At 44.5% G+C, this 17,057-nt stretch overlaps 3 protein-coding genes across 6 annotated transcripts in view; 2 read left to right on the forward strand and 1 right to left on the reverse strand.

Annotated features, from left to right (window-relative positions):
* Window positions 1-1,966: 1,966 nt before the first annotated feature.
* FAM217B (family with sequence similarity 217 member B) lies at window positions 1,967-16,852 on the forward strand. Of its 3 annotated transcripts, XM_005569497.5 has the most exons (5): window positions 1,967-2,004; window positions 6,155-6,275; window positions 10,378-10,489; window positions 10,608-10,693; window positions 12,123-16,852. In XM_005569497.5, exon 5 carries the CDS (start codon window positions 12,127-12,129, stop codon window positions 13,276-13,278), a length of 1,152 nt encoding a protein of 383 aa, XP_005569554.3. In that variant the 5' UTR covers window positions 1,967-2,004; window positions 6,155-6,275; window positions 10,378-10,489; window positions 10,608-10,693; window positions 12,123-12,126; the 3' UTR covers window positions 13,279-16,852. The 3 variants fall into 3 exon arrangements, with proteins under 3 accessions (XP_005569554.3, XP_045219179.2, XP_005569555.3); XM_045363244.3 differs by lacking the exons at window positions 1,967-2,004; window positions 6,155-6,275 and adding an exon at window positions 8,569-8,709 and having other exon boundaries at window positions 12,107-16,852; XM_005569498.5 differs by lacking the exons at window positions 1,967-2,004; window positions 6,155-6,275 and adding an exon at window positions 8,569-8,709.
* Window positions 1,967-17,057, forward strand: part of CDH26 (cadherin 26) — a 78,732-nt gene continuing 63,641 nt past the window's right edge. Inside the window, exons 1-4 of one of the 2 annotated variants that reach the window (XM_065523360.2) lie at window positions 1,967-2,004; window positions 6,155-6,275; window positions 10,378-10,489; window positions 10,608-10,693. The gene's annotated coding sequence lies outside the window, so the exon portion shown is untranslated. Of the gene's footprint in view, window positions 2,005-6,154; window positions 6,276-8,568; window positions 8,710-10,377; window positions 10,490-10,607; window positions 10,694-17,057 lie in introns of those variants that run through there. The other variant, XM_015430025.4, reaches the window with a different exon arrangement.
* On the reverse strand, window positions 4,823-8,474 carry PPP1R3D (protein phosphatase 1 regulatory subunit 3D). Its single transcript, XM_045363245.3, has one exon. The coding sequence runs from the start codon at window positions 8,100-8,102 to the stop codon at window positions 7,203-7,205; it is 900 nt and encodes a 299-aa protein (XP_045219180.2). The 5' UTR covers window positions 8,103-8,474; the 3' UTR covers window positions 4,823-7,202.

Consider the following 17,057-nt stretch of genomic DNA (forward strand, 5'->3'; position numbering starts at 1 on the left):
GTTACACACACACACGCCTCAAAGTTGAATGTATACAGGCCACAATAGTATCAAAAGCACAGCACTATCCACAATATCAAACAAATAAACATTTGCAAATGAAAGAGAAAGCTAACTCTAAAAAGAAACAAAAGTTATACACTTATTTTTCCAGCCTCATGAGGAAACAATTTAAAAGATCTTTAGGAACTACTACTATGTAACAGAACGACTTCGGAAACCGAGAACAGAATAATAATGTTTCAGGAGAAGCGAGGACTTATGTGTCAAGTAAGCAGGTTTTGAGCCCCCGTTTACTGAACTGGGGGATTGGTTAGCGAGCAACACAGAGAACTAGTAAGAGGATAACTGTGTATCTGCAGGCAGATAAAGTGGTTACGGTTAAAAACAGTAACAAACAAAACAATTTGGCAGATGGGGGAGGGAAAGATTTTCCCCCAAAGGAAAAATTGCTGAATGAACGCAAGCAGGAGTGGATTATTCAAAGTCCCCTCTGCCATGGTAACCAACACAGCTAAGGTGTCCAAAAAGACATTAAAGGCGAATGAAGGGGAGGTCCTCCTCCTCCTCCCATCATGACTAAAATAAAAATGTAGGCCGGGCGAGGTGGCACACACCTGTAATCCCAGCACTTTGTGAGGCCGAGGCAGGTGGATGACCTGAGGTCAGGAGTTCGGGACCAGCTGGGCCAACATGGAGAAACCCCGTCTCTACTAAACACACAAAAGCAGCTGGGCGTGGGGGCGCGCCAAGTAGTCCCAGCCACTCCGGAGGCTGAAGCAGGAGAATTGCTTGAACCCGGGAGGCGGAGGCTGCACTGACCCGAGATGGCGCCACCGCACTCCAGCCTGGGCGACAGAGCGAGCCTCCGTCTCAAACAAACAAAAACAAGAAAAAAGGAGACGTCACCGCGTTCGCGGATGCTGGGCCAGCCCGGGGCCTAGTCCAGGCGAGGCCGCACGTGGAGCCGCGTGTCACGCACTGCGCCAGGCCCGGCTGCGCGGAGGGGCCGGCGGGAGGGAGGAGAAGGGGCTGACGGCGCGGGGCAGGAGGGACGTCGTGCGCGCACCCGCTTTTTCCCCAAGCGAACTGGCAATGGCAACAAGGAGGCCGAAGGCTAAGTCCCTGCTCCCATCGCCGGCACGGTGACCCCTTTTTCCGAGGGTCACCCCCGAACCAACACAGCACACACACACCCGAGACGCGCCGCAGGCCACAGCGCCCCCCCCCCCCCCCAACTCCGGTGCCCGGAGACAGGCGAGCCGCGGCCCCCAGGGGGCTCCCGGCGCCACCGCTTCTCCCTCAGCCGCCTCGGGCCGGCGACACGCGCAGCCCCAGGCCCGCTCCCCGCTCGCCAACCGCCCCGCCCCGCGCCTCAGCCACCTCCACAGAGTCGCCAACGCGCGGGGGCGGCTCCGAGCGCCCATTTCCCATCCCCGAGGCCGAGGCAGGTGCTGACGGGGAGCCTCGCGCCTGCACCAAAGGGATCCCGCCCAGGGCCGGCGCCCACGCGAGCCACCCTCGCCGCGCACTCTGCACGGCCCACGCCCCGGCGCCTCCCCTCCGCCCAGTGGCCGCAGAACCGCGCCCCCTCCCCCTCGGCAGCTTCCACAACGGCTGCACCTCAACCGTCCGAAGCTTCTCGCCTCCCGGCTTGGAAGACCAAGCCGAAGCCGCACCCTCCCTCCGCGCCCCGCCGTCGGGGAAGCCCACCCAGACACTCGGCTCAACCTGCCGGCAGAAGGAGGCCTCCGCGTAGTGTCGGTGGAGTCGCCCCCGATGCCGCCCTGCGTCGCAACTCTGCCCCTCAGGGACCGCCGCAGCGCCTCAGGCGGCCGGCGGAAGGCGGGAAGCGCCCGTCCAATCCCCGCCAGGTGCGGTCGTTAGTGCGTCCAATCGGCGTCGCCGCCAGCCAGGCCCCGCCCCCCCCCCAACGCTCGCCCGGATCGCCCGAGGCCTGAGCCAAGGGGGACGCAGCGGGCGCGACTCAGGCCGGGCCCTCAGGTTAGTGGGTCCGGGCTGTCCCCGCGCTTCGGCCTTATCCTCCCTGGCTGCCCTCTCCTGATGAACGCCCCGCGAGCAGAGTCGCCCCCGCCAGCGAGGAGACGCGCCGCCTTGACTGGGGCCCTGGCCCCGGGACAGGCGAGCAGGAAGGGATGGAAGGGACGGAAGCGCGGGCAGGACTAGGAGGAGCCCATCGCCGAGCTATGCGTCCCCAGAGCCACTGGGACCCGGGACTCCAGCCAGCCCTGCGGAGGCGAGCCAGACCGGGGACCAGGGCTCCGGGGACCGGGGCGCCGGGCAGACGACTCCTGGGCGAGGCCTGGCTCCTCCCGGCAGGGGACGCAGGGTCGCCTGCAGGGTCGCCTGGGTGCGGGTGCCGGAGGGCGGGAGGGACCGCAGGTCCCGGGACGGGGTGCTGAGCTGGGTACCCAACAGCGTATTCCTAGGCTCTTTCAGACGTTTCCATTTAAGATACCCGTTTAACTTACGCAGCCAGCGGGTGCTTCTGTAAAAAAACGCAAGCCCTTTGGAGACAGGCACAGCCGGGAAAGGGTCCCCTTGCCCCTTGGCTCGCAGAGGGCGTCGGTGTTCGGTGCTCAGTCTTCTGGGTGTTTTCCCCGTGCTCCCGTTCTGAGATGGAAACTGTTCCACGTGCACTGAGATGCAGCTCGGTCTTTTTAACAGCTTCGTAATTATTTAATCATGTGGATTAACTTCATCCGAGGAATTCAATCCTCCACTGATGAGCCTACACTTCTATTACAAATAATACGGCAGCAAACCACCTTTGGATTAATCAACATTTGTGTCGGATACATTTTTAAAAGTTGAATTGTATGTGTAGTTAAACTTTTTATAGGTATCCTCAAAAATTTAAAATTATATTTTAATAACATTTTAATTTCCTATCTAAAAGGCACTAATTGTTTAAAAATATGTGATTAGGATTTAAATGTGAGGTGGAAAGCACCTGAAAAAAATAAACACAAGGCAATAGAATCAAAACTCAGTTGTGGACCACAGCAGATCAAATCACATTAAATAAGCTCTCAGAGGTGTTTTAAATATTCTGCTTAGTTAGAATTACCAGCTTCTTGACAACTTTGTAACTACCCCTGTTGAACTTAATTTTGATATCTTAGTTTTTAAATTCAGAGCTGATAGATTACATATGCAATCTAAGGTACACAGGTGTATGCAGGGATTTGAGGGGATTTTATATGTTCAAAGCTTTCAATGCTTTTGAATTCTTCATATGTTTAAGTATTAATAATGTATAACACAAAATGTAAGAAGATGGTAGAGTGTTTCAAAATTGTGACCCGACAATTGTGCATAATTATTTTCACACCTAGTTTTCCGCCAATAGATTTAAGTTCCTTCATGATGGAGTTGCACACAGGAATTTTCCCAATACACTTCAAAAATTAATAGTGATGACTTGTTTACCTTGCTGCTTTTTAGTTGAAGAAAAGTGTTAGAGCCTTTTTTATTGCTTCATGTGTTCAGGAAGCCTGCAGATTATTTAGTAAACATCAGTAAACCACAACATGGAAGAAAAAAAGGGTATCACTAATTTTACTGTTAATTTTTTTTTTAGGTTTTAGACTGGCGTTTCATGAAAAACTGTATCAATTACAATTAAAATTTGGAAACTATGTGCAGTGGTTCACACCTATAATCCCTTTACTTTGGGAGGCTGAGTTGATGGGATTGCTTGAGGCCAGGAATTTGAGACTAGCCTGGGCAACATAGCTAGGGCCTATCTCTACAAAAAACAAAATTAGCCAGGCGTGGTGGCATGCACCTGTGCACCTAGCTACTCTATACCGGAGGCTGAGGTGGGAGAATTTTACTTGAGCCCAGGAGCTGGAGGCTGCAGTGAGCTATGATTGCACCATTGCACTCCAACGTTGGTGACAGGACAAGACCTTATCTCAAGAGAAATATCAAAATTTGGCTTTCAATTAATTCAGCTTTCTGAATCAACAAGCATTTATTTGGAATATTCTATATAACAGGTAGAGAGAGCACTGACTTTGAAATAGATTTGAATGCTCAATTTGTTGCTTACCAGCTATGGGACTTTAGGTGAGTTACAGTTATGCATTGCTTAATGATAGGGGTAAGTTCTGGGAAAGGTGTCCTCCTCAAGCAATTTTGTTATTGTGTGAATATCTTAGCGTTTACTTACAAAAACCTACGTGGTATAGTGTACTACACACCTCAGGTATATATAGTACAGTCTATTGCTTCAAGGTTGCAAACTTGTACAGTATGTTACTGTAATGAATACTGTAGACAACTGTAACACAAGGGTATTTGTGTATATAAACACAGAAAAGATACAGGAAAACACTGGTATAATTCCATGGACCCACTGTCATATATACAGTCCCCTGATGAGTGAAATGTTATGTAGCCTATGACTGTACTTAAACCTCTCTGAGCCTTATTCTTTTCAGCTAAGAAAAAGGGGACATTGTCTCCCAGGTAGCATAACATTCAGAATTAAATGAAATCACATATTTAAAGCACTTAGCATTGTGGCCAAGCAAATAAGGCAAGACAAAATAAAAGTAAGTTTTCTTCCCCCATGTGCAAGACTTTGTACTTAGGTGAGGGTCATCATCCGGAAGGAAGGCAGACACACACTCATTACTGCCTACAGAGTGTCATTAACTGTTGCAATAGAAGTACATTAGTGATCACATTCCCTGCATTCCTCTAGAGCTTTCTTCATATCTCATGCTGACCTGGCATATAAAATTGTATTTCCTTTTCTAAAAGACATACGCAACAACTCTGCTACTGAAGCTGAGACACAATGACAAAATTTATTTAATTTTTGCCAAGGCTCTACATTTGTCAGTGTTGTAGAAAGGATAAGACTTGCATGTGAAATGATTTAAACAAGATTTTCTAAAGCTTGGTTTTCTGTAATTAGGCCACAAGAAAAACGTACTCCAGCATAATAGAATGGCTCACAGCTACTTTTGCATATATACTTTAATATTTAGGCTTGGGTAAAATCATTTTAAATAACATATTAAAATATGTTTGGGGAGACAACCCAGCAATTGCACAGTCCACTAGAAAATTTTACCATCTAGGCAGTGTAACTGTTTTAGGGTCTGAAAGTTCTCCTTCAGCTGTTCCACAGCTTCTTTATCAACTAGGCAAATACATTTAAGCTTTTAAATTTCATAATGTCGATAGTTTTTAAAAGGCACAAGGAGGTTCACTTAATATTAAATATGTAACATTTACTTTATATTTCATGACCAGAACCTTTTTGGCAAGTGACTTTCACATAGATTATGAGATTCTCTACATGCCTTTAAATAAAATAAATCTGGCAGCTCTTAACTCATACCTACATTCTCCGGACAATTGTCTTGCTCTCTGTTGGGGGACCAGGGGCATAGCAGCCAAGGCCCTAACAGGCTTGCTGACCTAATTGGACCGTTTGTTAAATAGCAGGAAATGTAACCAGGCTTCTCTCTCTCTTGCATGTCAATGTAGTGAACAGTGCTAATAGCCAGAGATTGTGCAATTTAGTCACAATATTTTAAGTCAAAATTCAGTGTTCTTAGATCAAAAGATACCAAAGAAAGCCATCCCTGTTCTTTGAATTATAAGAGCACAGAGGTTGCAATGATCAGAACCAACTGGTTAAAAGCTGAAATGCATCCTTTCAGTATTGATTTGACAGATGCCAACAAGCATTCAAAAATTTAGAGTTAATTTCCTGGTGACAGGTATAAAACTGATCAGACTTGTTTCAACTGTATCATAAACAAACTTCACAAATTGGAGATCTAGTCCTTCTTGGCTTTTTTTCCCCTACACCTTAATTCTAGCACCTGTTGTCAGACCACTGTTGAGCACCAAAAGAACTCAGCCCGGAGTTCTTTGGAGTTTTAAGCGATTGCCTAACTCAGCAGGGGACAGTGGTCTTGACTTACTGGTTGATAGTTTAAAAACATAAAAGAATTTAATATTTTAAAGCTGACAAACTAGAAAATGTTAGAAACTATCTGAAGGCACAAAGTATAAAGTTGGTGGGTACCTGATAAAACGTGATGTATGTAAATACAACTCAAAACAATTTAAAAGTATAAGTATTTGTCAATTATTTTTCCTCCAGTGCTCTGGCTATTGCTGAAAACACCTTCTAGTTCCACCTTGTAACTGGACTCCCAAAAGATGAATGCTGACATCTTCTGATGCTTAACAAGAAATAAAAAGTCACCTTAATCATCAAAAAGGTAATTGCAAAGGGCACTGTTGCCTGAAATTCTCTAGTCACCTGAAAACTGAAACAACTGAGGCAAGATTTCTTAAAATATTTAGGAAGGTTAAAACTTAAACAGAATGGCCTGATAATGATCAAACATGTACAGAGAAATACATGAAATCAGAATTGTGAATGCAGAGAAATAACTGTTTTGCTAGTTTAAAAGTTTGAAGCTTTTCCCTCCTCCCTAGCTGTTAATGTAGGAGACACACAGCCTAACCAAGACAGTCTCAATGCCCAGGAATGGTTGTGTGATGACTGATAAAGCAGAAATTTCTTGCCTATTAATAGTTTCCCACGGTTAGAAGGCAACAGCCACTGGCAATCAGATGCGGTCTCAGGTTTTCCTTGTCCTGGGGCAGGAATGCCTGGAGGGACCATGATGTGGGTCACACTGTACATTCTGTTTACTGTGGGCACAAACATACAACATAACTTTTTTTTTTAGCTTATTAAATCGAGAATATTCCTGAGGAGGCATCCGCTATGGGCTAACGGTCCCAACATCACAATAATAAATAACAGCTATGTTTACAGAGACACATTCAGGGCACATGCAAAAGCTTTTCCTAGCAGGAGGACTTGGGCCTTTGCAAAACAAGCTGCTTGGGCCTCCCCAGAGGGCCCACCCTCCCATGCACCTACCCCACTACCCTGCCCCAACTCATTACACAACTCGGCCTTCTGGCCACCTGAGGCTACTTTTTAGACCAAGTGTCTCAGACGTTTCAAGTAGAAGACAGGATGGGCCGCTGCCAGGGGACCTTGCCACAGAAAATTAGGTCAGAGGACTTGCAGGGTGGCGAAGAACAACCGGATAGATGTGAGAGCCCAGCAGGGAAATGACAGGAGGCGCAGCTTAGGTGTGGAGGCTCCACGTGGCTGGTCCCCACGTGACTCAGATGAAGTGGATCCAGCTCTCTTCGCACTCGCCCCGAGGCATGTGCAGCGCGTGGTTGCGACACGTGAGGCTGTAGTCTCGGCAGTCGTTGTTGTCCCAGTACTCGGCACCCGCCACTCGGTAGCGCACCGCGAAGTGCACGCGGGAGCCGAGCTCCAGCAGGAAGGGTGGCACTGGGAAGCCGAAGGTGAAGACGTCCTCCTTGCCCTCGGGGCCTGCGGGCCCGCGCCACCGCGCCACCGCCTCGTGGGTACTGCGCCAGCCCGAGAAAGTGTAGCGCACAGCCACCTGCTTCTCGAAGGCCACGTTGCACACGCGCACCGTACCGCTGATGCCAAGGTCCGAGCAAGTGACACGCTCCAGGCACACAAGCTGGCGCTGCAGGCGCTCGCCAAAGTCGGCGGCTTCGACGGGCGGCGGGAAATCGGGCACCAGGCACTGCAGGGTGAACTCCAGGTCCTGGCTGCTGCAGCACAGGTCAGAGTTGATGGCGAGCCGCGACAGCACGTGCAGCGGCACCGACGGGTCGTCTCCCGCGTTGAACACCTTGACTTGCGCCAGCTCCAAGCCCAGGGCGTCGGCGAAGCGCACGCGGAGCTGCCGGCTGCAACCCGGCCGACATGCAGCGCCTGGCGCGCCCGCGGCCTTCTGGCGGCGCTCGGGGGAGCTGGGCAGTGAGCGCGCCCGCCGCAGGATGATGGGCCGCAGGCGGGGGTCGCAGCCGGACGGCGCTGGCGCTGGCGGCGGCGCGCGGCCCGGGCTCCCCGGGGGCCTACAGGGCCGCGGCTCCAGGGCCACGCCGCCGTCCAGGTCCGACAAGCAGCTGAGGCTCCGGGGGGTTAGCTTCCGGGATCCCAGGGCGCTGGGCAGGACCGCGGAGCTCGGGCCTCTGGACATGGTCCCGCCGGCCGTCGGAAGATGGGAAGACAGGGATGAGGGACGGCCTCCCGACCCCGCGACAGCTCCCTCCGTGCTCAGAAGCCGCTGAGAGTTCTCCGTATCTGCAACCTGCGGGAGACCTCTCGGGCCCGGTACGCCCTACCCTTGGTTCGCCACCTTGCCCCTCGAGTCCTTGTCCAGGTCCTCCGCTTCTTGCAGTTAAAGAAATTGTAAGAGAGGGGGTGCTTCTTTAGTTGAAGCTTTCAGAGGCCTCCCGGGAGCGCAGGGTAGCGCCTCTGTTTTTTTTTCTTGCTTTCTTGGAGGTTCTTACAAGAAGGCTGCGTTCCGGGAGCGGCCCCTCCCACTTCCCCGGTCCGCAGCGTTACTTACAAGGCTGCAACTTGACCGGGTGCAACTTCCTAGCGAGCCTCCGCCCCGCCCCTCGTGACGCCGCCTGCAGGCGGGCCCCCGCCTGCCCCAGCTCAGCCCGGGAGCTCCGCTGAGCTGCGCGCCGCCGCCTCCAGCTCCCCTGCTGCAGCGCGCCGCAGCCGGGCCTCCCGCGCGGGCGCCGGAGAGGAAGGAAGGCTGGCAGCGTCGTCACGTGTCCGCTGCAGTCGCGAAACAGGTCTGATCAATTTCTGTTTACGTCTGCCTGGACTGCGCGCCTATCGATTATAGACTTTGCACAAACGGAGGACAAGGAAAATGCATGCTGCGTGTCCTTAGATTTCTGGGTTGTGGATGGGAGGAGTGGTGGTGCAAAAACCGGCCTTGCCGGGATATGGTCGCAGGCTAATTTTAAACATCAAGGCCAGCCCACACTTTGGACAGGTTCACTGCAACCTGGACCCTTGGCCAAACCGAGGGAGCCTCGCTGCGTAGAGGAGCAGCGTCATGTCCACATCACCCAGAATGCTTTGCCGCACCAAATGGCCAGCAGATTCCCTTGAGGGTGGGGTGGGGAGGTGCTGCTGTTGTCTTCCTGGACTCAGCGCCAGAGAGGAAGACAGGGGAACAAGAGTTATTACCCGGTGATGACTTCTGCAGCTGCCCCTAATCAGCCTCTGGCGCTTGGGAAGCATATTTGTAGGCAGAATCTCCGAAACAAATCTTTTAGCTTTGTTTCCAAGCAAGCCAGAAACACCAACAAGGCCTGGAGCTTGTTTTCTGCCTCTTTAGTACACTGCAAGCATTCGTGTCTCTCACCCGGTAGCTTTGAGCACAAGACCCCACAGCCTTTGGTGTAAAGCTTACCAGGTGAAATGAAGTGGAAAAGATGCAAGTGCACTTTCCAGAGAGCAGTTTGGGGCAAGGCATTCCATTAAGAAGGTTCCTTTTTACTGTCCAGAGGGACAAAGCAGAAAAAAACCAGACTAATGAAAGGGGGTTGATTCAAGAACATTTTCTACGTCTAAAATGAGTCAAGGCTGTTGATTGTGGTATAATTCATTAAATGTGAGAGAGTGATTTTATTTATCATTGGATGTAAGCTAACTAAAAAGGCTTACATGATTATTGTGGAAAAAATACAGGAAATTTTCAGGAAGAAAATAAAAATCTTCTGTAATCATATCTCTTATTTTACAGAGACAGGTGACATGGAAAAGAGAAGTACCCAATTTCCATTCAGTGCACTTTTAATAGGCCACTCAAAATGAGAGGGGAATAACAGCAATATGTGGTATGGGTCAACAATGTTTCACAAAGAGATAATATATAATATGTAATATATATGAATATATGGAAAATCTTATAATGGATTGATGTGATAGAGAAGGCCGAAAAATTGAATGGGAACATTCCTCCTAGAGTTTAAGCTCTTTCAGAACAGGGACATGCATAATCACTGCCATTTTTCTGGGTACTCCTGTAATTATTTGTTGAATGAATGAATGATTGGGCAGTACAATGATTGAACACTGGAATAAGACCTGACCTTATTGGCCTTCCAGATTTCTTCAACATGTTATTTCCAGGGAAGATTATACCTGTGTGTGAACAGGGGGAGAGAGAGAGAGAGAGAGAGAGATGGAATCCACTCACAGTATTTATAGTAGTGTGATCCTGTGATCCTGTCTCTGATATCTACTGTAATAAACAGAAAAGACAAAGCTGTAAGCATAAGACAATGTCTCCCTTCCCCAGTATTTCACAACTCAACCGCTATATGATCACAGCCCTAATATTTCAATATTATACAAGTATTAAAAAACAAACAAGTGAAAAACCAACCAATACTGGTGTTAGGACCATTTGCAATCAGTAGTTACTGACAATATTCTGTTGCTTCTAGTTCCGGTGGTGAGGAGACCTTTCCAAATATAAGAGGAATAAAGAAGTCACCTCCCCAGCTGTCATCATCTTCCAGCAGATTGAGCAAGAATATTTTGAGCACTACAGGAAAGGTAATGTCAATTTAGAAGAAAAATCTTACTTAGATTTATTCTGGGATTTTTGTTTGTTTGCTTGCTTGTTTCTTGTGTACATGTTCACAGTATTTATTACTGCATCCCTGTTTTTTAGACAGTCCATCAAACCCTATATGATGATCAGCCATGTGATTTTTTCAAGAAGAGGAATAGGGTAAATGAATCTCATCAGAAAAGCAGGTAAATAGTTTTAGTATAATTGTTTTATCTTGCGAAAGGCTCATTATCTCTCTTGTCCAGATTGAATATGTGGAGTGGGGAAAAAAAGTAAGTCTGTAGATAAGAAATACACATTTATATATTTTTTTCTAGCAGAAATGAGTGGAAAAGTGGTTTAAGCATAATAGTGGATAAGGATTCCAGTGGTCATAATTCTGGCAGTTGTTAGCAGAATTATAATTTTGAATAAATCCTTTAATGCTTTTCTATGTTAGTTTCCTTTTATATAAAAGGATACAGACAATAATTAATTTTTATGGATGCATATTGACAAGCAGAAACAAAATGTTTTAACAGTGTTATGAATTCTGAATAATGGAGATTCCTTCATTTTTTCATTCATTTATTCAACATTTATTGAGCACACATTGTACTATTGGCAGTGATTTAATATCCTCCATATTTATTAATTAAAATGTAGCACATATTCAAATAGTTGCTTAGTTTATCTGAAACCACTGGGCAAATGAACCTCTGAGGTTTCCAGAAAGCATGTTTACCACCCATTTCTGTTCGTTGTATCTGACTTATATTACAGAGAAGTATTATTAATCAAAATGACACATTCTTGGTAAATAAATTGAAAAGAGGATATTTTCAACCCTGATGTGAGATTCGGCCTCAGAATAAATTATGCCAGAGAGAATTAGTTGCTATACTCATAATGCACACAGTATTCATTATTCCCTTTACCTGCTATTCACAAGGTAGCACTAAGACCCTGTGTTTTCATTCATATGTGTTACAAGGCACCATATGATTTTATTTCTGTTCTTTAAACACAATTTTCCCAAATGTGTTTTCTGTTTGAAAACATTTTAACAAGCTTTTGATTTAAGGTACAGGTTTGTATGTGCAATACTTTTATATATTAAAATTTCCCTCAGCTCAGAATCACCACTAATCAGGAGTGATTAAACTGCAAAACTTGCATGTTATATCATATTTATACTTAATTTAAAATAGGTATATAAAATAAAACTGTTTTTACTTCTGAATGTTATTAAATGCTTTTGATTGTAACAATTCCAGAGTCTGCGACTGATTTTTTTCCGAACTAAGGTTTTTTTTTAAAGTACACACGATTGCACTAAAAGTATGAAACAAGCACTTTGAGAAATGTTTTTCCTAAATGCTAATATTTGATATAAAATGGAAACTGTGCGTTCTCTTTTGTCACATGCATTATATAATGTATCTCAAATAGAGTATTATATGGAAAAATGTTCTGTAAAATTATGCTGTAAGGAGTTTGGAAGCTGACATTTTCTAATGCCTAGTAATAGCTGAGACAAAAAAGTACAACTAGAAGATTATTTTTGTTTGTTTAATTATAGCCAGACCATTTTTTGTCATACGTGGTAAGAAGTGCAGTTTTGTTTTCTCATAGCAATATGAATGCTGGCCCATCTTGGAATAAAGTGCAACATTCAAAGAATTCTTCAGGAAAAAGGCAGAGTAAATCCCAAGTACCCCACGCTGCTTCTCAGCTGAGAAGCAGCCTCACAGCTGTCATCCAGCCAACTGAAGAAAAACTTAAAGAAAGCATTGCCCCGGAAGCAAGACGCAAAAGGAATCCACTCGGTTCCAGGTGTCAGGGGGCCTCAGGGAATACATTGTTTCTTGATTTTCAGTCAATGAAAATTATTAAAGAGGATGCTGATGAGGACAGTGCAAGTGATCTCTCTGATTCGGAAAGAATTCCCATTCCTCCTTCTCCCCTCACACCTCCAGATCTCAATCTTCGAGCTGAAGAAATTGATCCAGTTTACTTTGATCTTCACCCTGGTCAGGGCCATACAAAGCCTGAGTACTATTATCCTGATTTCCTTCCACCCCCTTTCAGCTCCTGGGACTTACGAGACATGGCCCTGCTTCTGAACGCAGAGAACAAAATGGAAGCTGTGCCCCGAGTGGGAGGACTTCTTGGGAAGTATATTGATAGACTTATTCAGCTTGAGTGGCTGCAGGTCCAGACTGTACAGTGTGAAAAAGCAAAGGGGGCCAAAGCAAGGCCCCTCACTGCCCCTGGGACCTCAGGGGCACTGAAAAGCCCTGGGAGAAGTAAGCTAATTGCGAGTGCTCTGTCCAAGCCACTACCTCACCAGGAAGGGGCATCAAAGTCAGGCCCTTCCCGAAAGAAAGCTTTTCACCATGAAGAAATCCACCCATCACATTATGCATTTGAGACTGCCCCCAGACCCACTGATGTGCTTGCTGGTACCAGGTTTTGTTCTCAGAGGCAAACCCTTGAAATGAGGACAGAAGAAAAGAAAAAGAAATCCAGTAAGAGTACGAAGCTGCAACGTTGGGATCTGTCCTGCAGTGAAAGCAGCTCTAAGGTGGAAACCAACGGTAACATTCGAATTCCCAAACAGGCAGCTGTGATTCTGGACTCAGCAGATTCCTGTAAAGCCTCCAAAACACAAGCACATGCACATCCTAGGAAAAAGGGAAAGGCAGAGAGCTGTGGTCATGCCACTGTATCGAGTGAGAAAAAACTGAAAACAAATGGAGTAAAGCAAAACACATATAAACTAAAATAAATACCTACAATGATGAATTGCCAAGACCTGCAGGTACCTCAATATTAGAGTTCTTCCAAAAGTAAAAATACTGTGAATTTTAAGGAATTTTACAATTACTGACATTTAAGTAATTGATTGGCACTTTTGTCCACCTTTATTTCTACCCCTAGTGGGGATATTTTCAAAGAGAGGTGTCTTTCAATAAGCCTTTCTTTGTGTTGTCAGTCTTAGGCAAATGAGAGCCCTTCAGATAAAAATTACCTAAAACATGTGCCATATAAAGGAATAAGATGGCACCTCTCCAGGGAAAGTACGGGCGAAACCTGGGCTACAGTAGCCGGCCTTTGTAGAGCAGATAGTGGTGTTCTCTCTCCATTTTCACACGCACATAAGTATATAAAAGAGTGCAGACTGTTTCAAATGGTGTGGAATCCTAAATGTTTAAAATAAGGCTCTTCTTGCCCACTCCCTCTCTTACTTTTTTATAAACTCCTCAAGCAAAATTTCTGTTCATTTTACCCTTAGGAGAAGCTTTAGTTCTTCCTCAAGTTAGGGAGTAGTGAGTTTGTATTTTGAGTAGTAATTTATCACTAAGCTGGTTGCTCTTTAGAGACAGTGGAATCTAGTACTTTAATACATTTTCTCTGACTGTTTTTTTTTTTTTTTTTTTTTTTTTTTTTGGTGAGGGTGGCATTTTAAACTTAGAGGTGGTAGTAAAACCCACTTTTGAGTTCTCTGAACTGAGGTTAAAATAATTTGCAGAATTTTCCAAAGTCAATGGGCTTAGCATGATTACTGCTGTTTGGTGGGGCTGAGAATGAAATATTTGACACTCTGGAATTGCTGGCATGTAAGGCTTCTCCAGAGAGGCACCACAGGGAAATGACTCTTAACAATTTGTAAAGGAAGGGCCATAAAAGGATCAAAACATATGGACCTAACATTCAATGTAATAGTTACAAAGTTACTGATTTGGGTTCCACACCCTGTGGTCCTTAGTCAAAAATAATGATCTGTTTCATTTTGCAAGAGCAGGATTTTATTATTTTGCTTGGGGTGAGGGGCGGAGAATAGAATATGAATAAGGTTGCTGAATGAATTCTAAACTCCCTTATCTGGTCTTCAGGCTTCCCGACTCTCTCCAACCCTTCTTATTTAACTGCAGTTGAATAACATCTTCTTGTTCCTATAGTTGTGCTGTGAGCTTTCTGTTTATATTTGTGCAGTGTATTTTAATACTGCCCATGTCGTTATAGTTGATTTTATCCCTTTAAACAATTATTGTATTTGTTTTTGACGTAGAGGTTTCAATTTTTTCACCTTTGGGGCAAATGAAAAACTTGGCATTTTTCATTTGGGAATATATAATAGCTTGTAAACTTTTCAGACAGCAGTAAATGTCTGAAAAAATATCAAAAACAGCATAAAGACAAGATTATGTAGCTATAATTATATGTATATAATTATAAAAAGCAATGTGCAAAGGTTACATTTTAAGGTCTTTCAAAATCTGATTTTAATCATACCAAATGACATAAAACTTTTTATGGGAGGCTTTTTCTTTCAGGACTTAATTTTTAGACTTGTACAAGTTCCTTCTTACATTCTTTCCCTCTCACGCCATCCTACTGGAGAAAGCTTACTTTTACACTCAGATCGTACTTTAAGCTTTTTATGTGAACAAAAGATGTACATATGGTAAGCATTACTTCCGTAGTCCTCAAGTATACTATAACTTTTGTACTTAGTATGTGTTTTATATTTGGAAAACATCACTACTCTTAGTTTTCGTGTAGTTCCTGAGTGGTGTCTGTGTGTTCCTTGCCTGCCCTATTTTGTGAGCACAGATTATTGTTATCCATGGCTGGCATTTCACTTACGATCCTTTCTCTGCTAGATTTTTATGCAGCTCTCTATGAAGTTTCATGGCCAATAGATATTGAAAAGCATGATATTCTATACATAAGTGTATATGTATATATACTCCTTATATTAATACTAAAGGGTTTATGCTGAGTTGCTGCCTTTCTCTGTAATGTATCCACATGCATGCTCTTAGAGACCTTGAATGGTTGAGGGTAAAGTGATTTATTAGTAATTCTACTTGCCTTGTGTATGTCTGAGCTGAAGACAATCATGATTAAGAAATTTAGAGGTGGCTGGGCACGGTGGCTCATGCCTGTAATCCCAGCACTTTGGGAGGCGGAGACGGGTGGATCACCTGAGGTGGGGAGTTCGAGACCAGCCTGACCAACATGGAGAAACCCCATCTCTACTAAAAATACAAAATTAGTCAGGCATGGTGGCACTTTCCTGTAACCCAGCTACTCGGGAGGCGGAGGCAGGAGAATCACTTGACCCCGGGTGGCGGACATTGTGGTGAGCTAAGATCGCGCCATTGCACTCCAGCCTGGGCAACAAGAGTGAAACTCCATTTCAAAAAAAAAGAAATTTAGAAGTAATGCCTCATACTTCTAAATTTCTCAGCTTTTTAAATTAAGCTGGTTGCATAATCTGGGGAAGAGTCAGAATTTCATGTGTTAAACAGTTTTAAAAGCCTGCAAAAGTGACTTTGCTTGTTTACTTTCTGCCTCAGATTGACTATTTTAACCAGTATTATCACGACTAGATCATAGCTCCTAGTAAATAACATGAAGTGTGTTAAAGTTAGGTCTATTACAGAATTAACATAAGCACAATTTTAATCTGATACACCTATCTAATACATCTTAATGCACTAAATGCTGCAGATAAGAGTCTTGCTATTTTTCAAGTAGACAACATTGGAAAGTTGAATCATGAACTCATTCAGTTCATCAAATCAAAAGCACTGAGTGTTTTGCTAGTCTAGTGACATGGGTCATTGTATTTCCAAGAAGTGCCTCTCATTTCTGGGGAGTTGTTTACATATACCCTGCATTTAAACTAATTAAAACAAGCCAAGTTTTTTTTTTTTTTTTTTTTAAAGAACCAGAAAGAAAAAAAAAAAAAAAATTCAGGCTTAGAATTATCTAATGGAAAAAAATGTAAAAAAGTACAAAAATGGACTAAAAAGATATCAGTACTTGCAGTATTTGCTATGATTATTTAGGTTTAGACTTTCTCAACTTAAATGACTAAATGGGCTGAAGACTTGTAACTAACTTGAATAGGGTAGACTTCATACCCTGTGACAAAAAGGATGGGGAAGAGAATATCATTAGTCTTGCCATATACCTACTAGCTAAAAGGAAAATGGTATGTAGTTGTTCTTGGGCCTATTGTGTTGCTTTTCAGAAGGACATAAGACTTTCTACTTTATCTGATATGGATATTGTCTACTTCCTCATTCCTTTATGCTCATTTACTGAGTAGTCACATAGAAATGTAAAACTCTTGGTGGTACTGTATTTTAAGGTAATTCAGAAGCAGTATTTATTATTTATGTATGTACATGTACAGGACACCATTCAAAATGGCCTGAAAATATTCAGCATGTTTGTTATTTGCTGTTATATTGTATGTTTAGTTTTGTATGTGATAAACAGAATTCATGTAAGTTTTTGTGGACTTGAATTTCTCCTTCCTTGAGATCAATTAAACAGCAGAAAAATATTGTCTGGATTTTTCTGGTATTGTTTTGTTTGCTTTTCATGCAGTTCTCTTATGAAGCTTGCCTTTATTTTCTCCCTGGTTATTTAAAAGAATTGCCCAGGATGAAATGCTATTCCAACTCCTGTCTTAACACTAAGCGACATGGGTGGCCAAAGCACAGGTTAACATTACCAGATATATTTGAGAGGCATTGCAGTACATTT

The sequence above is a fragment of the Macaca fascicularis genome, chromosome 10 (assembly GCF_037993035.2).
Source record: "Macaca fascicularis isolate 582-1 chromosome 10, T2T-MFA8v1.1".
Classification (NCBI taxonomy): domain Eukaryota; kingdom Metazoa; phylum Chordata; class Mammalia; order Primates; family Cercopithecidae; genus Macaca; species Macaca fascicularis.